Here is a 27,056-nt window from a genome sequence, read left to right as displayed (position 1 = left end):
AAATGGAAGAAAAGGCAGGACTATAGAAAAAAAATGGGGGAATATATATATATATATATATATATATATATATATATATATGTAATTACAGAAATAATCATCAACCCATATCTGTGGTTTTGGGAGAACCACTGCAGTTTCCAATGGAGGGAATGGGGACACAGACCCTGTTTGTGGGAACAGTGTGAAAATTTGCCCCTGTTATTTTGTAATTTTGTAAATCACTAATAAAAATAAAATGAAAATTAAAAAAGAAAAAAACTGTTAGTGCTTCAAAACAACATCCATAACAACAACAACAAAAAGGAAAAACTCTTTGCATAACCATTAAGCTATCTCTCTGGCTCTTGCATTTGCTTTAGATAAGAAAAAATAAATTTAGGGGGCCTGGTGGTGGCACAACCCACTGGGCACACGTTACTATGCATAAGGATCCAGATTCAAGCCCCTACTTCCCACCTACAGAGGGGAGGAAGCGTCAGGAGTGGTAAAACAGGGATGTAGGTGTGTCTCTCTCACGCTCTCTCTCACTCTTTGTCTCTCCATCTCCTCTCAGTTTCTCCCTGTGCTGTCAAATATAAGAAGAAGAAGAAGAAGGAGGAGGAGGAAGAGGAGGAGGAGGAGGAGGAGGAGGAGGAGGAGGAGGAGGAGGAGGAGGAGGAGGAGAAAGAAAATAAAAGGCTGCTAGGATGGTAGATTCCCAGTGATAACTGTGACAGTGATAAAAACAAACAAACAAACACTCTAAAATATTGCAATCTGCTACTCACCAAGACTAAAAGAGGCCTGGGAATCACAGAGAGATTCTTCAGGAGTTAAACAAAGAATAAAAGTAGACACAACAAACAAAGCTCAGGGGCCAAGAAGAGAGAAAGTGGTGATGTAGGTTGACCTAGCAACAGTGGTCACAGCCATGCTCATGGAGGGTGCAGGGAGAAGCAGGGATTCTGTGCAAGGGTCCCTCCTTGTCACCAAAAAAGGGCACCCATGTCATTGCTTTCTGCACATGTCACCTACATCTTCATAGGTGGGCTCTGGGTGGCCACTCAGTGAAGTGTTGCTGGGGTGATCCAGGTTGGCAGGGGTGGTGGGCAGGCAAGCCTGGGTGGCAGTGGTGACACAGATGGGGCCAGTGGCGACACCAGCTGGGCCAGGATTGACATCAGCCATGCCGATGGTGGTGTTGATGGGTCCGGTGGCCATGGTGGCTGGATTGGCATGGAATGGGGCTGGAGTCGCCGTGAAGTTCTGAAAAACAAAGGATAGGAGGCACCGTCTTTTTCTGTGGTACTTTGTAGAAATGGCCCTAAGTTCACCCTCCTGTTCCCATGGCCTTGGGTGAATCCTCCCTCACTATTGCTGGATGTGGCCATATAATTTTCTTTGGCTAGAATGTGACAAGGGCAGGGGAGATAGCGTAATGGTTATGAAAACAGACTCTAATGCCTAAGACTCTGAGCTCTCAGGTTCAATCCTCAGCACCACCATCAGTCAGAGCTGAACAGTGCTCTGGTTAAAAATAATAATCAGTTCCATGAAGGATGATAAATGACATAGTGGGGGTTGTATTGTTAAATGGGAGACTGGGGAATGTTATGCATGTACAAACTATTGTATTTACTGTTGAATGTAAAACATTAATTCCCCAATAGAGAAATAAATTAAAAAAATAATAATCAGTGACACAAGCAGGGACCTGAAGGTGTTTGCACACTGGCACTAATTTTGCCCTGGCTCTTTGGGACACAAAAGTTACCCTCTCTAGAAATGGGTTGGCCTGGTGGATAATGAGAGGCAGGAAGTCCAGCTCTCTCTTTACACAGACGGCTTGCCATGTGGGCAAGACCATCAAGGTCACCTAACACTTACTGACAGACTGCAGACTGCAGACTGCTGGCAAACTTAGGGAAGCCTAGCTCTAACCAGAGGTGACTAACAGACTTGGAGAATTATGATTCTTTGCTTCCTAAGTGGTTATCACTCGAGCCTCAACTTTCAGGATAGTTGGGCATGCAACAAAAGGGGATTGACATGGAGATAGGGAGCTACAAGCAGGATAGCAAGCTTCTAGCTTAGTCACTGGTCTTGAAGCTGGGGGTCCAGCAGAGGTTGGAGAAGCAGTGAGGAGATTCTCCTAGCAGACTGGATAGTGGGAGCCTCTGTTATGTAGTGGAGAAACACCACCACAGTGAAATGCTCTCATATACATGCAATACTGCTGAGTAGTCTTCCTGGCCTAATTTTTATACTATATGTTAAGAAAGAGAAAGACAGAGATATGCAGAGAATAGAGATAAAGAGAGCACAAAACAGCTAGCTTTTAAAGTGAGGTGATAGTGTTGGGAGGTGAGATTTTAGGAGATGTTCAGATCATGAGGGTGGAACTATGGTGAATGGGGTTAATGCTTTAACCAGAGCCTTAGTACCCTTTTCTGCTCTTTTTGCCAAGTGAGGCTACAATAAGAAGAAGGACCCTCTTCCATGGACAAGGACCTGGGTTCAAGCACCCAGTTCCAATCTGCAAGGGGTGGGGGGAAACTTCATTAGTGATGAAACAGTGTTGCAGGTATCTTTCTCTCTATCTTCTCCTCTTCCATTTTCCTGTCCTATCAAATAAAATAAATACTTATTAAAATTATCTTTTTCTTTAGGGACAGAGAGAGGGCTGAGAGGGAGGGATGGACACAGAGAGAAGCAGTGCCATAGCACTGCCCCAGATTCATATAACTCCCCCCCCAGCATCATCCATGATGCTCTCTCTCATATGGTGCTGGGGTTCAAACCCAGGGTCTTGCCCATGGTAAGGTATGTACTCTACCAGGTGAGGTATCAACTGTCCAGCCCCTGATCCTTTTGACACTGAGGCTTCATACTTGCACAATTCCACCACTCCTGATGAACTTTTTTGGTCCCTTTTTTTTTTTAAACATGTCAACTGCTTTAAATTGTTTTATTATCTTTATTTATTTATTGGATAGAGACAGCTAGAAATAGAGAGGGGAGGGAGTGATAGAGAGGAAGAGAGATAGGGAGACAGAACTGCAACACTGCTTCACCACTCACAAAGCTTTCCCCCTGCAGGGGGGGACCAGGACCTCGAACCTGGGTCCTTACATATTGTAACATGTGCACTCAACTGTATCTTTTTAAATTAAGATACAGACAGAGAGGGAGGAGGAGAGATGTGGAAAGGCAGAGAGAAAGAGAGAATGAGAAACACATCAGCAAGACTCCATCACTCACGGAGATTCCTCCTGGTACCGTCCATGGTGCTTCTAGGTGGGGCCAGGGGCTCAAACCTGGGCCTTAACACAGAGTGCAGTGTGTACTTCACCAAGTGAACTATCTCCCACCTTCCACCTCTACACGCCTATTCCTGTCATTTGGAAGCCACGTGGTCTTAGTGTGTTTGTTAGGACAGAATAACGACACAGTCTTGGGCTCAACTCCTTCCTGGTCACCCTTGCTCCCTCCTGTTCCCTGAATCCACTCCCTCTTATGCCCACAGCACAGCTCAGAGCTCACCCAAAAGTGATTCCAGCAGACAGCCTGGCACCCAAAATGAGAGACCACACACGTGAGGCAGAACTCCAGGATGGCAAAGGGGAGGAGACACCCTGAAATAGCCTTCGTGAAGTCCTAGAGGCAGAGAAGAAGTGGGGGGTTGGCTTCCAGTTGCTTGGGGATAATTCTCCAGGTGACAGTTCATACCTGTTGGAACCACATCATTCAGGGATGGTGAGCCTCATCTTTCCAGGTGACACTTTGGGGCAGGTATTGGTAGTCCTCTTCTGGATCCCATCAAGGGCATGGCTGCATCACTTCCAGCTGTCAGCACTGTGTCTCTCTTCCCCTCAGCTTCTGCCCCTTAGAGTCTACTTTGCTGTTCTGGGAGTCAGAGCCCTTGAGGGGGTATCAATGTCAGGAGGGTTTCTGGGACTGAGTCTGTGTTCTGCACCCTGTTTCCAGTTAGGATCTCATTGCCCATGGAAGTCACAGCTTGAGAACATACCTCAGGGCTTCCCTTCTCTTTCCCACTTCACTTTCTCATCTTGCTGATGTTTTCTTCTTTTCACAAACAGAAGATTTGTCTCAGTGCCAGCTCTGGGGCTGGTGAGACAGCGTAATGGTTCTGCAGAAAGGCTTTCAGGCCAGGTTGAGTACCAATGAGCCAAAACTGTGCAGTACCTCACACACATCCTCTCTCTCTCTCTCTCTTTCTCTCTGTAAAGGTCAAGATCACCAGCTGGGCCTGGGTCCTGACTTTTATTGTCACACTCCCCTCTTCATCCCTTCACACCCCTCTGCAGCAGAGGGTGGGGTCCCTAGCATGTGGGTCCATGCTGTTAGAATCCAAAGGCTTTATGGATTTATTTATTTTTTCATTTCCTTTCCTCCCTTCCTCTTCCCTTCCTTTCCCCTTTCCTTTTATCTTTTAAACTTTTTTATTATATATATTTAAAGATTTTATTTATTTATTAATGAGAAAGATAGGAGAGAGAGAAAGAACCAGACACCACTCTGGTACATGTACTGTGGGGCTTGAACTCAGGACTTCATCCTTGAGAGTCTAGTGCCTTAGCCACTGTGCCACCTCCCGGACCACTTATTATCTTTATTTATTTGATAGAGATAGCCAGAAATTGAGAGGGGGAGAGGGAGATAGGGAGAGAGACGGAGAGATACCTGTAGCACTGCTTCACCACTCACAAAGCTTTCCCCCTGCAGGTGGGGACCAGGGTCTTGAACCCTAGGTCCTAGAGCATTGTAACATGTGCGCTCAACCAGGTGCACCAACACCCAGCTTTCTCTCTCTCTCTCTCTTTTGCTAGAGCACTGCTTAACTCTGGCTTATGCTGGCACCTGGAGTTGAATCTGGGATCTGGGAACCTCAGGCATGAATGTTTCTTCGCATAATCACTATGCTATTTCCCTGTCCTTGTGCCCTACTACTCTGTTGTATTCCTTGACTGACCTTGATACCAGTTGCCAAAGACCACTTGTAAGACCTTCAGACATTATGGTTTTCACTTCCCATCATCTTGACCTGCTCACATATGAGGTTGGGGCAGAGGTGGGAGGTCCTTGTAACACTGTGTTGAGTGGTCCAGAGGCCACTACTTTGCCTAGCTTTGTGTTTTGTTGCTTTATTTTCTAGATACCAAGTGGCATCAGCTGGGCCTGCAGGGACTGTCTCTTCCTGCTGGGACTGTCCACACCTCTATTCAGACTTCTCAATGTGTCTGGGTAACCTCCAGGAGTATGAGGCTGTGGGGAACTTTGGAACAAGTTTAGACTTTATTCTTCAGGTCTGTTCAGGTACTGTGTGTGTGGGCTAGCATGCTTGTCTCTAACCCCCTGACACAACTATCTGTGTGCCTGTCTGCTTGACCCTCCACTAAAGGCTTTGGCCTCCCTCTTCTTCTGTCATCTTTGTTTCTCACTGTGGTAGACCAGAAGCCCTGGGGACTGGATGCTCCACAGAAGTAGCTTGAAATAAATGATTGCAGGTAAGGATCTTAGCTCTCTTGTAGAAAGTGCTCAGCTCTGTCAAGGGACCTATAGTTCCCACTGTCAGAGTATCTGTCTCATATCCAAAACATGGTCTACCATGGGAGTTTGGGCATGGTGGAAGTGATGTTTGGACCTGGTGGTTGCCATCCTACGATAGGATTCTGATGCTTTCCTTTCTTGTCCTGGAACAATTTTTCTCTCTCTCTTTTTAAATTTTATTGATAAAAAGGAAACTTTAACAACAAAAAAAAAAAGGATAAGAGAGGTACAACTCCACACAATTCCTACCACTAGAACTCCAGATCCCCTCCCCTCCCCTGATAGCTTTCCTATTCTTTATCCTTCTGGGATATGGACCCAGGGTCATTACAGGATGCAGAAGGTAGAAGGACTGGCTTCTGTAATTGCTTCCCCGCTGAACAGGTCAATCCACACTCCCAGCCTGTCTCTCTCTCTTTCCCTAGTGAGGCAGGGCTCTTAAGTGAGCCTTCCTGACCTTTAGGAAGCATAGGCCTGGCAGTCTGAATGCTCACCCAGGATATGCAGATATCTAAAATGAGAATGCAGATTCCTGTCAGAGAGAAGATGGCACTGACCACGTTGGACCTGATGCTGCCATTGACCTGGGAAGGAGGGAGGGAGAGAAGACGGGGTGAGTCTCAAGTTGGCTGAGTGGTGCAGTGTGATCCAACAACAGTGAGGTGAAAAAGTCTTCACCATGTGGACTCTGTAGCTCTGTAGGAGGGAGGGAGGGAGAGGGAGAGAGAGAGAGAGAGAGAGAGAGAGAGAGACTAGAGCACCACTCTAGCATATGCAGCTCCAGCAATGGAACCTGTGGCCTATGGCTTGCAAAGGATGCACTCACTACTGAGTCATTTTCCTTTTTTTTTTTTTTTAATTTTAAGTGGAGTGTTAGGGGTAGAACTCCAAGAGGTCTTTCACGGAGGTCTTTGAATCTTCTTCAACAAATCACAACACCCCAACATCCACTGAGCTCACTAGCCTGATCAAAGGGAAACCAACGCTGTCCCAACACTCTGGGAAATCTTTTATTATTATTAATTTAGTTAGTTATTTACTTATGTGTTTGATAGAGACAGAGAAATTAAGAGGGGAGGGAGATAGAGAGGGAGAGTGAAAGAGAGACACCTGCAGACCTGCTTCTCCGCTTGTGAAGCTTTCCCCACCCTCCACTGAAGATGCAAGACGTGCAATCAAGTTCTGATCCTGGTGGTAGTGGTTGGGGAAGGTTTCCAGGCTCAGAAAGGCTAACGGGATTCCATTTTCAAGCATCTCCTGGAGATGCTGAAATCCGCCAGCCATCCACTTGTCTCCATCTCCACCTGAGAGAATGGCTGATACACTGGGCACTGAGGCAGAGCCCTCAGCTGGGAGGCCCCTGGAAATTGGCAGCTTTGTTGGAGAGGGCATCAGATTTCCCAGAGGGGCCGGTGGTGGTGCTGCATGCTGTTGAGGGCACCTGTTACTTATACACAGAGATCCAGGTTCAAATCCTCATCCCCACCTGCAGTGGAGGGTGGGGAAAGCTTCACAAGCGGAGAAGCAGGTCTGCAGGTGTCTCTCTTTCGCTCTCCCTTTCTATCTCCCTCCCCTCTTAATTTCTCTGTCTCTATCAAAGACATAAGTAAATAACTAACTAAATTAATAAAAATAAAAGATTTCCCAGAGTGTTGGGACAGCGTTGGTTCCCCTTTGATCAGGCCAGTGAGCTCAGTGGATGTTGGGGTGTAGTGATTTGTTGAAGAAGATGGAGTATGACTGACTACTAGGGTGGTGGCAGCAGTGAGTAGATACCACTGCTTTCTCACTAAAAAGCAGATGACAGGGGGCCAGGTGGTGGTGCACTGGGTGAAGCGCACATAGTACGACGCACAAGGACCCTCACAAGAATCCCGGTTTGAGTCTCTGGCTCCCCACCTGCGGGGGGGGGGGACACAATGAAGCAGGTCTGCAGATGTCTCTTTTTCTCTCTCCCTCTCTATCTCCCCCTCTTCTTTCAATTTCTCTCTGTCCTATCCAATAAAATGGGAAAAAATGGCCACCAGGAGCAGTGGGTTTGTAGTGACAGCACCGAACCCCACTGATAACACTGGAGGAGAAGAAAAAATAAAAAGGCAGATGACAGGGGCTGGATAATGGTGCACTGGGTTGAGTGCACATGTCGCGGTGAGCAAGGACCTAGGTTCAGACTCCCAGTCTTCACAGGGGAGCTTTACAAGCAGTGAAGCGGTAATGGAGTAATCGCTCCCTCTCTACCATCTCCTTCTTTCTCATTTTCCCTCTTGGAACCTGGGTGGGAAGAAGAGCCACTATGGAGCCTACGTAGCTTCCAAGCTTCCTAGGATGCTGCGGCAAAACAGAAAAATACATTCAGATACCAGCTGATTGTTGGAAGAGACCATGACAAGGTGTAGACCCAAAATTGTTGAGGACAAACATTCTCCTCAGTTTTCTAGGTCTAAGCAAAGGGGAGGTTCAGGGAGTAACTGTAAGGGGTGACTGTAAGGGGTTCAAGCATTTGTGTTGGCCTCAACCTGCTTTTCTGCAGAGTTCCCAGCACCCTGTGGTCTGTTCTGTGTATACGTGATCATTTCCCAACTCGCTGGGTTGATGACTGGTAAATAAGTAGTGTGAAAAGCGTGAGAGCCTTGGGTTCAAATTCAGCCTTTACTATGTTCCTACTGCGTGACTTTCAGCACTTCACCCGACCTCTCTGTGTCCCAGCTTCCTCTTCTGCAAAGTGGGGGTTCTGTCATTCTGTATAGTTGTGTGCTAGGGAGTGAATGAAATAATGGACGCCAGAGCTGAATCCAGGGCTAAAGCATCCACTGTGTTGGTGCAAAGCCTCTTGCTCAGGTTTGGTCAAATTTCAATGCTCAGGGGCGGTCAAAGATGGCGGCAGTGCAACTTACCATACAGGGGCTGGGGTCCTTTTCAGCCCACACTGAGAGGGTTCCAGAGATAATGTACTACACAGACAAAAGAGAAAAAGACAACCATCTAGTGAATGAATCAATGAACTAATAAACCAATCAGTTAAATAGCTTCAGGGCCTCACAGAAGATCAATTTCACCGCTCCTAGATTGACTATTTATTTATTTTAATCTTTTAAATTTTAAAAATTTATTATCTTTATTTATTTGATAGAGACAGGCAAAAATCATGAGGGAAAGGGGTGATAGAGATGGAGAGAGGCAGAGAGACACCTGTAGGCCTGCTTCACCACTCATGAAGATTTTTCTCTGCAGGTGGGGACCAGGGGCTTGAACCCGGGTCCTTGTGCTCTGTAGTGTGTGCGCTTAACTAGGTGCACCACCATCTGGCCCTGACTATTTATTTATTTATTCATTTTTTACAACAGCACTGGTTAGCTCTGGCTTATGGCGGGGCTGGGGATAGAACCTGGGACATTGCAGCCTCAGGCATAAAAGGCATTTGCATAACCTTTTTGCTGTCTCCTCCAAACCCCTCCCGGGTTGACTTTTCTTAGATCAGTACTAGGCCTTCACTCTGGACCTTACACTAGCTGATCTGGGTTCTGTACGAGGCAAGACCCATCCTGTGCTTTTGTGGTGCTGGGGATTGAACCCAGGGCCTCATGCATGGAAGGCATGTGCTCTGCCACTGAGCCACCTTGTAGGTTCCCAGTGTGATGTTTCCAAGCACGTGTGCTGTATGTTTATAGACTTCCTGGAGGCAGGAGAACTGCTGCACCTGCGTAGTGTGGTCCTGGCTCTCGCCGTCAGGGCTGTGTCACTGGGAGTGGGCCCCACGCTCCACCCTCCTTCGCTCTCTGTCCCCATCTGGTTGCCCAGTAAGGAGGCCACAGGGCCACGTACTCACGCATATTCCTCCCCAGATCGGGTATCCTGACACCCCAGTCACAGAGACAGGATGTCGATAGAGCCAGGGGTTGAATGCACAGATGACGTGTGTCAAGCCGATGAGGATTTGGATGGCCTGCAGGAGGGGACATGCCATAGTGAGAGACAGAGAGAGAGAGAGAGAGAGAGAGTGAGCATGCACACACACATAGCACTACACACCATTAAACATGATTTGCAGCCTGCATCCCAGAGCCTCTGTGGTGGAATTGGTATTGGGACTCACCTTGGATTAATATGACCCCCAATCTCTGTGGGGTTTTTTTTTGGAGCAGAGGAAGAAAGAAGCATTTGCCCTGGGAGCTTTGCTCTGCCAGGGTGCAGAGAAGTGCCCAGGGTCCAGTCTGGCATCCAATAACATGGACTGGAAGACCAGCCTGGGCACTGGCCTGGCAGCTCTAGAGGAAATGAGCCCTGGATTGCAGGGTGAGAGCAGAACTGAGGAAATTCACATGTCAGGTTGGAGATGGGTTCCTGGGACATAGTGGACCTGGGACTTAAACCTGGGTCTTCATACATGGTGATAGGTGAGTAATACCAGTTGAAGTCTGAGCACCACTGCTCAGTCCCCAAAAGTTTTCCTTCCTTCCTTCCTTCCTTCCTTCCTTCCTTCCTTCCTTCCTTCCTTCCTTCCTTCCTTCTTTCCTCCCTTCTTCTTCTTCTTCTTCTTCTTCTTCTTCTTCTTCTTCTTCTTCTTCTTCTTCTTCTTCTTCTTCTCTCTCTCTCATAGCTATCTTATTTATTTTCATGAAGCCGATATATAACAGAGCAATGCTCGGCTCTGGCTGATGGTGGTGCAGGGGATCGAAGCTAGAATTTTGGATCCTCAGGCATGAGAGTCTCTTTGCTTCACCATTATGCTGTCTCCCCCATCCCAGAGCTTGTTTTAGAAGTCCACCCCTTCCTGAACCTGCCTTCAGTCCCCTGCTCTAGGCTGGGGGTTGTGACTTTTCAAAGAAGCTGGCCACTTTATATCCTTGTGAGCACTCACACATTCATGCCTATGTCATATGTAAGTTTCTATAATGATAATAGCAGCTCCAAGGAGAGACCTTCCTTGGTCTTCAAGGATGGCATCTTGTCTGCCTGGGAGCCTCCAGTTCCAGGCACAGCGCCTGCACATTAGACTGAGCACCATGCATGCCAGGCACCCTGCCAGGAGTATCTGGTTTCTGCTTCATACACAGAGCCGAGTTGAACTCTGCAAGGTAGCAGGCAGATCAGAGGAGGAAACGCTCTTCGCCCTCCTCCTTGCTAAGAGAGAAAATCACAAAACGTCAGAACTGGAAGCATTTAATCTTCCAGCTCTCAGGACCATCTAAAGAGGAGGTCACAGAAGCCCAGTAGGGAAGGGCGTCCAATACAAACGCATCCAATACAAACGCCTCCTCCACTGGTCCTGGAACCCGGGCCTTCCCAGTCAAGGGCTGTTTCAGGGAAGCATCGGCTGTTTTTTTCTTTTCTTTTCTCCCCCCACCCCCACCCCTACTCTTGTGAGAATGTCGAACACCAGAAGTGATAGTAACAAGAAATGCTGAAGAGGTTGTGGGGACAAAGGAACCCTCCTGCACTGCTGGTGGGAATGTAAACTGATCCAACCCCTGTGGAGAGCACTCTGGAGAACTCTCAGAAGGCTAGTTGTGGACCTTCCCTAAGACCCTGCAATTCCTTTCCTGGAAATATAGCCTAAGAAGCCAATCACACACATCCAAAAAAATTTGTGTACACTTAATGTTTGTAGCAGCACAGTTCGCAGTTAATAATTTTTTTCAATTATTAAAATTATTTAAAATAATTATTTAATTATTTAAATAATTTATTTATTATTTATTATTTATTTATTTATTTAAATAATTATTTAAAATAATTATTGAAAATTATTTTTCAATAATTTTTTATTGGATAGAGACAGAAAGAAATTGAGAGATGGAGGGAGATAGTGAGGGAGAGACACAATTTTTAATAGCCAAAGCCTGGAAGCAAAACAATAGATGAGTGGCTGAGAAAGTTGTGATATATTACACACACATACATACAATGGGGTGGGGGTAGATAGCATAATGGTTATGCAAAGAGAGTCCCATTCCTGAGGTTCTGAAGTCCTAGGTTCAGTCCCCTGCACCACCATAAGTCAGAGCTAAGCAGTGCTCTGGTAAAAAAAAAAACCCCAAACACACACACACACACACACACACACACACACACACATATATATCTCAGCTGTTAAGAATGATGAAGTTAGGGATTGGTTTTATGACTTTTATAATCTATTCCCCCAAACCATGCAGCTGACTGTGTCTGACTGGGTTGGGGAAGGAAAGCCAGGGAGGACTAGAGGCCAATGGGTTGTCCTTATCCAGCTTCTAGAAACTTCAACCCCATTTCCCTTTTGTCCTTTGCCTTCTAGACACACTTCCTCCCCCATCCAAGTGCACTAGAGTTGGGGTTACTCAGTGCCCCCTGCCCCCCTCCCCCACTGGAAGGCAAAAAGGAACCCTACTCACCCCCAAGGTCCTGTTCTCCTTTTTCAAAAATTTTTTGGGATCGAAGGAAGAAAGTGATGGGAATGGTATGTTCCACTGGAACTGGCTGGAGTTGTACTCCTGAGGATGTGGGGGGGGCCCAGATAGCGTCTGGAAGTTGGGAGGACCCGGCAGGCACTGGCCCACCCCGGCTGGGATCTGCAAATGGGGCATGGCGGCTGGCTGCTGAAACATCACTTGTGGGTTCTGCATCGCACTCGGCACCAGCAGCATCTGGTTCTGTTGGGCCACTGCCGGCGTTGCGTGGACGGCCACCCCCAGGGGCTGCCCCTGGCTTCCGGGAGCCATGGGTTGGTTGACATGGATGTTGGCGGGGGCTCCAAGGCCAGGTGCAAAGTTGGCTCCAACCTCCTGTTGGGTCATGGTGTGCAGTCACTGAAAAACATGGGAACAGGGACATTTGTCTTCCTCCAGCAAAACCAAGCAAGTGCGCTTGCTTTGTTGTGTTCAAGACCCAGCTTCGAGTCCAGCGCCCACCACACTGGGAAAAAGTCTAGTGCTGTGGTATCTTTCCTGCCCTCTTATCTCCTTTTTTCTATTTAAAGAAAAAAAATCTGAGGGTTGGGGAGTGGCACACCTGGTTAAGCACGCGTAGTATTAAGCGCAAGCATGTGTGCAAGGACCCAGGTTCAAGCTCCCAGCATCAAGCCCCAGCGATAACCCTGGAGGCAAAAAAAAAAAAAAAAAAAATCCTGGGGCAGTGAAGCCCCAGCCTCTCACCACACTCTAGTTAGACCTTCATTTAAAGAAACTCCCATTGGCCAGGTGGTGGTGCACCTGGTTGAGCGCACATGCTACAGTGCACAAGAACCCAGGGGTTCGAATCCCTACCACCACTTGCAGGGTGTGTGTGTGTGTGTGTGTGTGTGTGTATGCTTTGCAAGTGGTGAAGCAGTGCTGCAGGTGTCTTTCTGTCTCTCTTGCTCTCTATCTCCCCTTCCCCCTCTTGATTTATCCAATAAATAAATGCAGATAATAAAAACTTCAAAAAGAAAAGAAGCTCTATTGGCCAGGGGGTGGTGCACCAGGTTGAGTACACATATTACCACACATAAAGACACCAGTTCAGGCCCCTGGTCCCTACCTGCAGGGGGGAATCTTCATGGGTGATGAAACAGGGCTGCAGGTGTCTCTCTGTCTCTCTCCCTCTCCACCTTCCCATCTCTCAATTTCCCTCTGTCACTATTGTAAATTAACAAATAAAGAAACTCCATCTAGCGTGACATACAAATTTAGCTCCTGTTATGGTTCTCTGTGCTTTCAGGATATGCAGTTTTTAATTTTACTTCTTGAAAAGTTTGCATTGGGGCCAGGCAGTGGTGCACCTGGTAAAACACACACACACATCAAAGTGAACAAGGACCTGGGTTCAAGCCCCTGGTCCCCACCCGCAGGGGAAAAAGCTTCATGAGTGGTGAAGCAGGGCTGCAGGTGTCTCCCCTTCACTCTTTCCACCTCTATTCCCCCCTCAATTTCTCTCTGTCTCTATCCAATAATAAATAAGTAAACAAGCAGATTAAAAATTAAAAAAAGAAAAGAAAAAGAGCGCTTTGGATTTGGATCTGCAAGACAAGGTTTCCCAAGACTGCTCAGCAAATCAGAACCTCTTATCATTTTCCTGATGGTTTTGTGTACAGAAATTAGGGGTGTTGTTTCAGTCTGCCAGGGTGAAGTGTGAGTGTTCTGAATGAGTGAAGGCTGCCTGTCCATCCTGACCCCTGGCCTGGCCACAGCTGACCAGCCCAGGGATGGACGGTTACACCCCCCGCCCCAGTTGGCTGATAGTTTGGGGTCTGACCCTTCAAGGACAGCCGGAGGGTGGGAAAGTAGGCAGAGGGGTAACACTTATATCCTGTATGTGTGGGAACCGGAGAAAATCAACCCTTAAGAGAGGAAAGAATGGAGCTGATGGGAGGAGGGAAAGAGGGACAGACAGATAGACACGGAGAGAATGTTAGACCTTTTTGCCTTTTGGTTCTGGGCTCCCAATTCTCAAGAGCCCCAGTTTGACTCTCTGCCTTTTGTATCCACAACTAGGAAAGAAGTTAAGTCAGCATGTATATGGCCTTTCAACCTTCACTGGTGCCAGAGAAGAAAGCCAAGCTGTGCTTGTCATCAAATGATTCAGAACTAGAGGATGGGGGATGGTCACCCTCTTACGTCTCTTTCTGAGTCTGGACTGTGTGGGTGTTCGGTCAGGGTCATGTAAATTTCCAATAAATTAATTAACTTTTACTGCCATCAGAGTTATCACTGGGGCTTGGTGCCTGTATGATGAATCCATCGCTCCTGGTGGCCATTTTCTTTCTCTCTCATTCTCTCTTCTCTATTTTGTTTTAGATAGATTCTGAGAGAAATTGAGAGGGGGTAGGGGAGGGAGACAGAGAAGAAGAGAGATAGAGAGACACCTGCAGCACTGCTTCACTGCTTGTGAAGCATTTCCCCTGCAAGGGGAGAGCAGGGGCTTGAACCTGGGTCCTTCCTCATGATAAGGTGTGTACTCTACTGCCTGTGTTGGTATGTTTCTAATTCTACTTCTAAAAACCTTTTCTGTTTCATTTGGTTTAATCCCCCCTAGATGGAATAAAGACTCGTCACCCGACCTGTGCTGGATTAGCACAGTCAAAGGCCAAGCCTTTCCCGCTACGAGACAAGTTCTCAAGATCTTCCCGCACAGTCATCACCGCCCAGCTATCATCCACATTGGTCTCCAGCTCCCACTGATTCTGTGCTCAGAGAAACTAAGATGGAACTTTCGGAAAGCAAACTGGCATCTATCTGTTCAGTGATCTTACCAACAAATCTATTCCTGCAATTCCAATTAACTCTATCCCCTCTGAAGATTCCTACAGGCGCTTCCGCCAAGCCATCTTCAAAGCAGCTTCCCAAGCCATTCCTCGTGGGAGACGTGCTAACTATACGCCTTGTCTTGATGCTGAATGCGAGCAACTACTAAAGCAGTAAGATGAGTCGGGCGACCCAGATGTGGCTGACCATCTCATTGCCTCCCTGGATGCAGCACGCCAAGCCCGCTGGCAACAACTTACGGAAAGTCTGAATTTCACCCACTCAAGTAGGAAGGCCTGGAAGTTTCTTCACAGACTGGGTGCAGGTAGCCAACCCCCTCCCGTCTCCCATCCTCCCGTATCTCCAAACTCAGTGGCCAGTCACCTAACTCAAGTTGGACATGCTAGGATCGACCCAGTCTGGAAAAGAGAAATTTCCCATGAGTGGTCATCCCACTTCCGGTTATCTTGTCCATCTCCAAAACTCTCTCCCTTTACACTGTCTGAACTGGAAGACGCTTTGAAGAGGGTTAAACCAGGAACAGCTGCTGGCTATGATAACATCACCCCAGAACTCATTCTTAACCTGGGTCCCGCGGCAAAGAAGTGGCTCGCTTCATTCCTGTCCCACATCTTGGAATCTGAGTCTATGCCCAAAGTTTGGCTTTGTGCGAAGATTATAGCAGTTTTGAAACCAAAGAAATACCCAACCCTGGCCGCCAGCTATAGACCAATTTCTCTCCTCTCTGTGTGTTACAAACTCCTTGAGAGGCTGCTTCTGTCATATATTTCTCATCTTACAGAGAAATTCCTGTCACCCGCCCAAGCTGGTTTCCGCCCAGGAAGATCTACCTGCGAACAAGCCCTGGCCCTCTCAACTTACATTGAAAATGGATTCCAGAAGAATTTAAAGACGGGTGCTGTCTTTGTTGATCTCACAGCAGCCTATGACACGATCTGGCACCGTGGTCTCCTAGTCAAGATCTCAAGATGCCTGCCTCCATGGGTGGCCAACACTATATCGTTTCTTCTCCAAAACAGAAGATTCCGGGTGCATCTGGGTGACAAGTCTAGCAGGTGGAGACTTGTCTCAAGTGGCCTCCCCCAGGGCTCTGTTCTGGCTCCTACACTATTTAATATTTACATCAATGACCTCCCAGAAACTTCTTCAAGGAAGTTCATCTACGCCGATGACATCTGCTGTGCAACTCAGGCATCCAAGTTCGACATCCTTGAGGAAACACTCACGAAAGACATGTCTCTGATATCTGATGACTGTAATAAATGGCGACTAATCCCTAGCACTGCAAAAACGGTATCATCTGTTTTCCATCTACACCATGCCTCGGCCTCGCGTGAGCTTAATGTGAAGCTTGGTGATACTAGAATCCGGCATGAAGCCCAGCCAGTCTATCTTGGCGTTACTCTCGATCACACTCTGTCATTTCACAAACATCTCATAAAAACTGCAGCAAAGGTGGGCGCGAGGAATCACATCATTGCAAGATTGGCCAGCTCCTCATGGGGCGCGAGCACTTCCACACTACGATCATCCTCTCTGGCATTATGCTATTCCACTGCAGAATACTGTGCCCCAGTATGGTTCTGTAGCCCCCATGTCCACTTGGTCGATTCCAAATTATATTCCTCCATGAGGATAATTTCTGGAACCATCTGTTCCACCCCGGTTCCATGGCTGCCAGTTCTTAGCAACATCGCCCCGCCAGATATTCGTTGGGATGCGGCATCATCTAAGTTCATTTCCCACATCTACGCTCTACCGGACCTGCCAATATACGCGGATATCTTCGCCCACCCTGTCCAAGGCTTGACATCTCGTCACCCAATCTGGTCCCCTATGCCTACACTGAACTTCTCTGTTCCAGTCTCTTGGAAACAGAGTTGGCAGTCAGCTGAGGTAAAGAACAAACACCTCATCACAGACCCCTGCAAGCATCAACCCAGCTTTGACCTAGCACGTTATGATTGGGCCCTCCTCAATCGCTATCGAACAGGCCATGGCCGGTGCGCCGCTATGTTCCATCGCTGGGGAGCCAGAGACGACCCGAACTGCCCCTGCGGCTCCAGACAGACTATGACCCACATAGTCAGCGACTGCCACCTCTCCAGATTCAAAGGAGGTCTCGAAACTTTACATCAGGCTCAACCTGATGCTGTTGACTGGCTAAGGAAGAAGGGCAAACACTAGAAGAAGAAGAAGAATCCCCCCTGTATGCTATTTACATAACACTGTATTCTATTTACATAACCTCTGTTAACAAGCACCACCTTCCCTCCAGGGCATTGGTGGTTCAGTGGTAGAATTCTCACCTGCTCCGCCCCCTCTCCTTGTCATACCCTGATTTTCACCAGTCACTTTTCTCTCCACCCTCTCTGTGTCACATCCTGTTCCCACCCTACTGGGCTAGTATATTTATAAGGACAAGATTGTAGTTTTTAGTTTAGCTTAGCTTGGTATAGATTGCGCTGCGTCCTGCATGAATAAAGAGATACTGCGTACAGCTCAACCATGAGTCCCTGGTTGTCTGTTACCCGCCCGTGAAGCCAGCCCGGTAAAAACAACATAGCCTGTCGAAAACAACACACTGCTTGTGAAGCATTTCCCCTGCAAGGGGAGAGCAGGGGCTTGAACCTGGGTCCTTCCTCATGATAAGGTGTGTACTCTACTGCCTGCACCACCTCTCGGCCTCTGTCTCTCTGTGTTGAGATCATTATGAGTCAGGGTATTGGATTTTATAGTCATGAAGCCCTTCTCAGCATGTAGAGTAGTTTCTACCCACTCCTGAGCCCTGGAGACAGGGTAAGAGAATGGCTTTGGGGAGACATCAGCATAGGTTCTGACGACCTGTGATAGGCTGAGAGGCTTGGGGAGCATCTTCAAGTTTCTGTGCTGATGAGCAAGTGTGCAGTGGGAAAGGAGGGTGTGGAGCCTCCTAAGAAAACTGGAGACATTGGAATGTGAGAAAATTCACTTATGGGTGACACAGAGTTGCTAATGTAATAATTGACATTAAAAAAATCTGTAGACAGCTAGTAGGCATATTTAAGTTATTTTCCAAAGGGCCTGTGGCTATACCAGTTTTTTTTTTCCTCTGAGCCTGAAATTTGATATGCAGGTGGATCCAAGTTATTGTCTGGGGAGATGATGTCATGGCTGGAAAAAGGACTAGAAAGCTGGATCAGGGAAGAAAGTAGCTCCCAAATATGGGAAAGGTGTATAAATATTGTTGACTGTAAACCCCATCGATTTGATGTGATCTGGGCCCCCAATTCTTCATCTGGACTCCTCCAGCCTTTAGGTTCATGATTAGTCAACAACTTGTTTGGCTTTATATGTTAATTCTCTTTTTAGCCACCAGGTTCAAGATGCTATTATGATACCAACCAGACTTCCCTGGACAGATAACCCCACCAATGTGTCCTGGAGCTCCTATTCCCCAGAACCCTGCACCACTAAGGAAAGAGAGAGGCAGGTTGAGAGTATGGATCAACCTGTTAACACCCATGTTCAGCGGGGAAACACTTACAGAAGCCAGACCTTCCACCTTCTGCATCCCACAATGACCTTGGGTCCATACTCCCAGAGGGTTAAAGAATAGAAAAGCTATCAAGGGAGGGATAGGACACAGAGTTCTGGTGGTGGGAATTGTGTGGAGTTTTACCCCTCTTATCCTATGATTTTGTCAGTGTTTACTTTTTATAAATAAATTAAAAAATAAAAAAACCTTTAAACTCTTAAAAAAAAATCTGGCACTAGAGAATCATCCCAGGGCCTCAAGTGTCTGTGATAATGTTAAATGTTCTTCCTGATCCAGTTTCCTTTCCTTTCCTTTCATATTTTCTTTCTTTCTTTCTTTCTTTCTTTCTTTCTTTCTTTCTTTCTTTCTTTCTTTCTTCCTTTCTTTATTTTATACTTATTTATTATCTTTTGTTGGTCTTTTTTATTGTTGTAGTTATTATTGTCGTTGTTGGATAGGACAGAGAGAAATGGAGAGAGGAGGGGAAGACAGAGAGGGGGAGAGAAAGATAGACAGACACCTGCAGACCTGCTTCACCGCCTGTGAAGCGACTCCCCTGCAGGTGGGGAGCCGGGGGATCGAACTGGGATCCTTATGCCGGTCCTTGTGCTTTGCGCCACATGTGCTTAACCCGCTGTGCCACCGCCTGACTCCCTCTTTCTTTTTTCTTTCTTTCTCTCTCTCTGTCCCTTTCTTTTTTCCTCCCTCCCTTCCTTTATTTCTTTAGTTTTATTTATTTTATTGAGAGAGATTCAGAGAGAAACACACACACACACACACACACACACACACACACACACACACACACACACACACACGGGATTGGGGGGAGACTGAGACTCCAAAGCACTGTTCCATCTCCCTGGATTTTGATGGTGGTGGGGAATGAACTTGGGGTTTCAGAGCCTCAGTATGAGAGTCCTTTGCATACCCATCAAGCTATCTCCCCAGCCTCTGACCAGATTGTCCCAGATTTAGTAGTTAGTTGGGGCTGGGGAGAAAGAGAACCAGAGCACCACTGGCACATGCAATGTCTGGAATCAAACTTGAGGCCTCATGCTTTATCCACTGCACCATTTCTTTTAGGACACTTTTTTTTTCATGATTGATTACCAATTTTCTTTTCTTTTCTTTTTACAGAAAGAAGAGAAGGAGAAACAGAGAAAAGAGACACTAACTGCAGCACTGCTCCACCATCCACAGAGCTCTCTCACTGCCATCTGTAGTGCTCCCTTATGGTCTGGGGCTTGAACCCAGGGCCTCACACACCACAGGGCTTGTGCTGTGCTGGGGGAACCTATCCTTTCTGTCTCTCCACATACACTGCACCCTCCCTGCCAGCAGGAAACCATTCCTGTGATTCCTGGATTCTGGGGAAGTGTTGGGAGCACCTTCTGTTACTTTTTAAATTATCTGTATTTATTGAATAGAGACAGCCATAAATTAGGAGGGAAGGAGGAGATAGAGAGAGAGAAAGACAGAAAGACACCTGCAGCCCTGCTTCACCACTCACAAAGCTTTCCCCCTGTGGGTGGGGACCAGGGGCTTGATCCTAGGTCCTTGCTCATTGTAACATGTGTGCTCTCAACTGGGTGTGTCACCACCCAGCTCCTGGGAACACCATTTTACTGATGGTGAGAAAAGGCATTATGGGACATGAATGCAATTAGCTGCAATTAGCATATGGCTGATGTCAGCCTGACGTCAAGAGCATATGGCAGATGTAAGTAAACTCACAGGGGATTGTGGGTAAGGGGAATTACTTCACTAAGTGTCTGACAGAAATTCAGCCATTTTGGCTCTTTTCCTGCTTGCCCTTTGCCTGGTCGTCTCCTCTCCCCAGAGCCCAGGATGCCGCTTCCCCTGGGACTTGCACATGTTGAAGCTGAACACTGGTTAACTAAGTTTAGGGACTAATGGTTCCTGCCACATTTCTAGCTAGCCTGACTCTTCTTTTCTGTGTTATTTATTTCCTTTTGTTGCCCTTGTTTTATTGTTGTAGTTACTAATTTTATTGTTGTTGATGTCATTGTTGTTGGATAGGACAGAGAGAAATGGAGAGAGGAGGGGAAGACAGAGAGGAGGAGAGAAAGATAGACACCTGCAGACCTGCTTCACCGCCTGTGAAGCGACTCCCCTGCAGGTGGGGAGCCGGGAGCTTGAACCAGGATCCTTAGGCCTGTCCTTGTGCTTTGCCCCACCTGCACTTAAACCTCTGTGCTACCACCTGACTCTCTTCTTCTGTGTTTTTATGTACCTAAATAAACCTGAGTTTCTTTTCTTTTTTTTTTTTTAGTATATGTGCTGCCGAAGCGAGCACTTCTTTTTTTTTTTAAACCTGAGTTTCTTAAACCCCAGAGCAAAAGCAAAAAGGAAGTTTCTTTCCTTTCTTCTTTTTCCTTCCTTCCTTCCTTCCTTCCTTCCTTCCTTCCTTCCTTTCTTTTCTTCTTTATTTCTTTCCTTATGACAGGGAAGTATGTCTCCTCCTTGCTTTACCTGATGTTATCTGAGGAAGCCTCTCACTCAGGAGAGCACTCCAGGCTGTCACCTTAGGTGTGGCACTGGCTGATTCATTGGCACTACGGAAGACTAATCAGCTGAAGGATAAGCTCTGAGGCAAGACAGCACAAGTCCATGTCTCCAGCCCACCTTCATTAGCACAGGGCCTCGAGTGGGTTGTGGAGTCCACTAAGCATCCCTTCCTTACCTACCGAAGGCCGGTAACAGCAACAGCTTCCTTGGGGGAGGGGTGTCCTGGAGATTAGGTGAGGAACTGCGCAGAACACAGCCTGACACACAGGAGATACTCAATTCACATTTGGTCTGAGGGTAGGGCCTGTTAGGTAAGGAAATGACCAGTGTTTTGACATTTTTGTTTTGTTTTGTTTTTTTATAGAGACAGAGAGAAAAAAAGAAAGAAGATAGAAAAGGAAAGAGAGAGCCAGTGATGGTGTATCTGGTTGAGCACACATGTTACAATGTGCAAGGACCTGGGTTCAAGCCCCTAGTCCCTACCTGCAGGGGGGAAAGCTTTATGAGTGGTGAAGCAGGGCTGCAGGTATCTTTCTGTCTCTCTATCACCCCTTACTCTCAAATTCTGATTGTCTTTCTCCAATAGATAAATGAAGATTATACAATTTTATTTTTAAAAGAAAGGAAAGAGAGAGACACCTGCAGCACTGCTTTATTGCTCATGGAACTTTCCTCCTGCAAGTGGGGACTGGGGGGCTTGAACTCAGGTCTTTGCACATGGTAACATATGTGCTCTGCAGAATGCGCTACTGCTCTGCCCTGCCCTGCCCCAAGATCACTATTTTGAACACCCTTCCCATCAATCTGACTGATACCAAATTTTGCTTCTAGTAAGACTTACATCTAGGGACCTTAAAGCATGGGCTCCCCACTGGACCAGCAATGCCAATAGCATTGAGGAATTTATTAGAAATTCAAATTCTTGTCTTTTTTAAAAAAATATTTTACTTACTTATTAATCAGAAAGATAGGAGGAGAGAAAGAACCAGACATCATTCTGGTTCATGTGCTGCCGGGGACTGAACTCAGGACCTCATGCTTGAGAGTTCAGCGCATTATCCACTATGCATCTCCCAGACCACTCTTGTCTTTTTTAAATTAAAACATTGTTTTTTTTTAAAATCTTCATTTATTTATTGGATAGACAGTCAGAAATCAAGAGGGAAGGTGGTGATAGAGAGGGAGAGAGACAGAGAGACACCTGCAGTCCTGCTTCTCCACTCACAGAGCTTTCCCCACAGGTGGGGACCGGGGGCTGAAGCCCAGGTCCTTGTGCATTGTAATATGTGTTCTCAACCAGGCCCCTTTTAAAGATATATTTTAAGTCCAAGATAAAAAAGAAAAAAATACATATTTTATTTTGAGAGAGTGGGTGGCGGTGGGGGGAGACCAGAGCACTGCTCAGCTCTGGCTTATGGTGATGCTGGGATTGAACCCGAGACCTCAGAGTCTTAGGCATCAAAGTCTTTTTGTGTAACCATTATACTATCTCCCCAGTTCCATATTCCTTTTTCTGAAATATATTTCCTCCTTATAGGTGCAAAAAACAAAACAAACAAACAAACAAAAAAACCCAAAAAAACCCAGCAGAGCTGCAGAGCTGCTGGACTAGGGGGAAACCCCTGGCCGGAACTCCTGAGACCCCTTCATTCACCTCCCATCAGGAGCAAAGGTTCTGTCCTTCTCTTAGTTCTAGATCAAAGTCTTAAGTCAGTCTGACTACAGTGCCCCAAAAGCTGAGCGAGGGGCAGGGGCGAGTCAGGAACTGGTCCTGCAGGCTTTGCTGTCTGTCTGTAAATTAGGAACCTGTTCTGACTCTTGGATCCTTCACAGCTGGACAAACACTGCAGCTCAGGTGGGTTGCTGTATGCTCTGTCTTGCTCGAGAGCCCTGGTCTATCACAAATGCTTTTTATACAAAGATGAGAAGCAACCAGTTAGAGTTTTCCCCAGAGACCATTCCAGGGTCCATCCAGGCCTCCCACCTCCCCTGCTTCCGTTCTGTCTCTGTCTCTGTCTCTCTCTGAGCCCTGCAGAAAATTCGCAGAAGTCTCACCTCACCGTTCTGAGGACTGTTCCTCCTTCGGGCTCCTGCAGACCTCTGCAGTTGGGCCTCCGTGAAGGGGAAAACATTTGGTTTCTCTTCGACGCTCCAAAGTCCTCCCTGCAGTTTCGTCTAGACTCAGAGAGCTCATTCTCTGGCTCCCACATTACATCCGTTTATCCCTTGATTATTTATGGCCCTCATGGGCGTGTTTCCCAAAGTCTTGCTCTGCGACCTTACAGGTCCAGATGTGGGCCCTTATGACCTACATGTCAAGAGATTGCCCTGGTAAGCCATTAATGGAGTTTTATTGAGTGTCTGCTGTATGCCAGATAGGAGGCTTGGTGCTGGGATAGAGTCTTTTTAGAGGTCTCCAGTGAGTTGGTAAGACAAGCTAGATAAGAAGCACTGTTTGATAAACATAGCACAACCCAGGGCTGGGAACACACCAGGAGTGAGTTACCAGATGGTTCGGAGAGGTGTCACAGACTTGGAGATGATCCCACTGATCACTGACTAGACACTAACCTCATCAACAAAGCAGATTTCCTCTGGAAAGCACTTAAATACATTGACATATAGCAACTGTTACATCACCCTGACTGTACTTGGTACAAGTGCAAGCGCTTATTTCTTCTTTCTAGAAGTCTGTCTGCTTTCCAGCTGTGCCATCCAGGTGAGTCTCCCAATTTCCAAGCTGTCTTTCAGCCAGTCGTCGTCTTTTAGTCTTTCAGCCAGTCGTCGTCTTTTAGTCTTTCAGCCAGTCGTCGTCTTTTAGTCTTTCAGCCAGTCATCGTCTTTTAGTCTTTCAGCCAGTCGTCATCTTTTAGTCTTTTTCTTTTTAGCTGTTCTTGAGATTTTGAGGGCACAGTCTCTCTTGGAGAAACGGCTACAGGGACAGCCAGTGGCACGTCTGGTTGAGTGCACATATTATTACAGTGTGCGAGGACCTGGGTTCAAGCCCCTGGACCCCAACCTGCGGGGGTAGGGGTGGGGGGAGGGAGGAAGCTTCATGAGTTGGGAAGCAGGGTTGCAGGTGTCTCTCTGTTTCTCTCACTCTCCATCTCCCCCTTCCCTCTCAATTTCTCTCTGTCTCTATCCAATGAATAAATAAATAAATATTAAAATTAAAAGAGAGAGAGAGAGAGAGAGAGAGAGAGAGAGAGAGAAAGAAAAGACCACTGACTGCAGAGGTCACTGGGATGGATCCTCACCCATCAGAATGGGTGTCCTGGGCTAAAATAAAAAATAAAAATAAAGGAAAAAAACGAGTGTGTGTGGGGTGCAGGGGGTTTGAGCCCAGAGACTGACACAAACTCAAGGAGAAACTGGTGCTGTGACGAGGAGGGCAGAGATGGGGTGCAGCTCCACAAAGCTGAGGGATGTCCCCAGACTCCCTCCCCACCCCTCAACCTCCAGCATTGGGCAGGAGGCACCGGGCAGCTTCTCCCTCATGGCAGGAGGAACCAGCCCTGCCAGCCTTGACTGCAGACAACCAGCCTCCAGAGCTGATGGCTAAGGCGCACAGAGTGTGAAACTTTGTCACCTCAGCCCCAGGCGCCCAGTCTAGCCATGCAACTGGTCCTGCCAGCAACACTCAGAAGGAAAACAACAGAAGAGGCATATGGGGGACCAGGCTAACAGCCTCCCTGTGTTGTCTCTGGAGCCCCTGCTAGCCCCACACTGTAGGAAGAGGAAGGAAGCGGCGGCATGTCTCTGTGGAGATGCAAAGCATGCTGGTCTTGTAGTTTTTTAAATTTCCATACCAGTGGGCACAGTCTTTTAGCATTTAGACTTTATTTATTTAAAATTTAAAGATTCATTTAGTTATTATTATGAGTGGTAGGGGAGGACCAGAGCAACACTCTGACACATGAGATGCTGGGGATTGAATTCAGATCCTCATGCTTGTTAAGTCCAATGCTTTATGCACTGTGCCACCTTCTAGGCCAATGGGTATCATTTAATTTCCGTCTCTCTCTCTCTTTCTCTCTCTCTCCCTCTCTCTCCAGGGTTATTGCTGGGGCTTGGTGCCTGCACTATGAATTCACTGCTCCTGGCAGTCATTTTGTCCTATTTTGTTATTGTTATTATTGTTGCTGTTGTTGTTGGATAGGACAGAGAGAAATTGAGAGAGCAGGTGAAGACAGAGGGGAGAGAGAAAGACAGACACCTGCAGACCTGCTTCACTACCTGTGAAGTGACCTCCCTGCAGGTGGGGAGCCAGGGGCTTGAACTGGGATCCTTACGCTGGTCCTTGTGCTTTGCACAATGAGTGCTTAACCAGGTACCTGCCCCCTTTCCCTATTTTAAAAAAGTATATATATATTACTTTTGGGGGGGGCTGGAGACAGTGAGATGGAAGAGAGAGAGAGAGCGCTTTGTGAAGCTTTCGCCCTGCAGGTGGGGGCCAGGGGCTTGGAGCTGGGTCTTTGCATGTTGTAAGATGTGTGCTCAGCCAGGTGCAACACGTCTCTGTGTATGTGTGTGCGCTTTTAAATATTTATTTATTTATGAGAGAATGGGAGAGGGAGAGGGAGAGAAGGAGAATGAGAGAGAGAGAGACAGAGAGAGACAGAGAGGAAAGAACCAGAGCATGACTCTGGCACATGTGATGCCAGGGATTGAACTAGGGTCTCATGCTTGACAGTGCAATGCTTTATCCACTGGGCCACCTCCTGGGCCACCAAATAGAATTCTAAATATGAATGCTCATAATTTCCTCCCTTAATTTCCCTATAGCTATTGATCACAAGTTTAGCTCTTCTCCTTACCTCCCTGTGGTGGCAGCCCCACTCCCCTCCCCCCCCAGGGAAAGTCTGATGAGGAAAGTCAAGAGACAGTGGGCCGCTCAAGGCCATTCCACTCCCTCTGTGAACAAGCAGTTTAAAGGGACAGGACTTGAGAACACGCCCCCTTCATCATGTACTTCATTGCCTGTGAAGCATCCCCCTCCCTGCAGGTGGGAAGCTGGGGGGCTCAATCCTTGCGCTGGTCCTTGCGCTTAGTACTACGTGTGCTTAACCAGGCACACCACCACAAAGATTTCCAGCAAAGGGCATGTGCCTGGAGCAGTACCAGGTGTGCAAGAGGAGTTTTCCCTGATATAACCTCCACAGCAGGAGGGGAGACGCATCGGGATTACTGTTCAGGAAAGTTATGGTGGAGATTAGCTTTCTGTAGGGTGAGAAGGCATGGTGCCCGGTGGAGCCTGAGATAAAGCAGGTGGAGAGGGACCAGGCTTGATTTCCCACCCAGACCTCTGGCAGTGGTCTAAACAGGCCAGTCCCTTTGGGGAATTCCAGCAGACACAACACCTCTGTGAAGAGTGTACAATCAGAGAATTGCTATAATGTGAGCACATTTATTTAAAAATTTTTATTTATAAAATGGAAGTATTGACAAGACTATAGGATGAGAAAAGTACATTTTCACACAGTTCCCACCACCAGAACTCTGTATCCAACCCCTTCCCTTGATAGCTTCCCTATTCTCTATCCCTCTGGGAGTATGAATCTGGGATCATTATGGGGTATAGAAGGTGGAAGGTCTGGCTTCTGTAATTGCTTCTCCACTGAACATGGGCATTGGCAGGTCAATCCACACTCCCAGCCTGTTTCTCAAAAAAATTAAAACATTTTATTATTATTATTTATTTTTTAAAATTAATTAATTTATTTAAGAAAGGAGACATTAACAAAATCATAGGATTGGGGGGGGTACAACTCCACAGAATTCCTGCCACTCAATTTCCATATCCCATCCCCTCCCCAATAGCTTTCCTATTCTCTATACCTCTGGGAGCATGGACTCAGGGTTGTTGTGGGTTGCAGAAGGTGGGATGTCTGGTTTCTGTAATTGCTTCCCGCTGAACATGGGCGTTGACTGGTCAATCCATACTCCCAGTCTGCCTCTCTCTTTCCCTAGCAGGGTGAGTCTCTGGGGAAGCAGAGCTCCAGGATGCATTGGTGGGGTCTTCAGTCCAGGGAAGCCTGGCCGGCATCCTGATGGCATCTGGAACCTGATGGCTGAAAAGAGAGTTAACATACAAAGCCAAACAAATTGTTGAAGAATCATGGGCCCAAAGGTTGGAATAGTGGAGATGAAGTGTTGCGGGGGGGTACTCACTGCAAACTCTAGTGTACTACTGCTTTCAGGTATATATTTGCCCTAGTTTATGGATACGTGTGAAC

General features: G+C 47.1%; 1 protein-coding gene and 1 non-coding gene across 2 annotated transcripts; both read right to left on the bottom strand.

The window, feature by feature from the left end:
- Positions 1-448: 448 nt before the first annotated feature.
- Positions 449-22,962, bottom strand: MS4A18 (membrane spanning 4-domains A18). The gene is made up of 8 exons (XM_060175744.1): positions 22,876-22,962; positions 11,925-12,338; positions 9,380-9,496; positions 8,448-8,504; positions 6,033-6,137; positions 3,526-3,639; positions 1,014-1,248; positions 449-459 (listed from the first exon to the last, which is right to left on the bottom strand). The coding sequence occupies exons 2-8, from the start codon at positions 12,324-12,326 to the stop codon at positions 449-451; spliced, it is 1,041 nt and encodes a 346-aa protein (XP_060031727.1). The 5' UTR covers positions 12,327-12,338; positions 22,876-22,962.
- Positions 9,107-9,170, bottom strand: TRNAG-UCC (transfer RNA glycine (anticodon UCC)). The gene has a single exon. It is a non-coding gene; the product is annotated as a tRNA-Gly (tRNA).
- Positions 22,963-27,056: the final 4,094 nt, after the last annotated feature.

Source organism: Erinaceus europaeus, chromosome 17, assembly GCF_950295315.1.
Source record: "Erinaceus europaeus chromosome 17, mEriEur2.1, whole genome shotgun sequence".
Classification (NCBI taxonomy): Eukaryota; Metazoa; Chordata; class Mammalia; order Eulipotyphla; family Erinaceidae; genus Erinaceus; species Erinaceus europaeus.
Note: the sequence above shows the minus strand (reverse complement) of the source record. Positions and strands in the feature narration are given on the sequence as shown.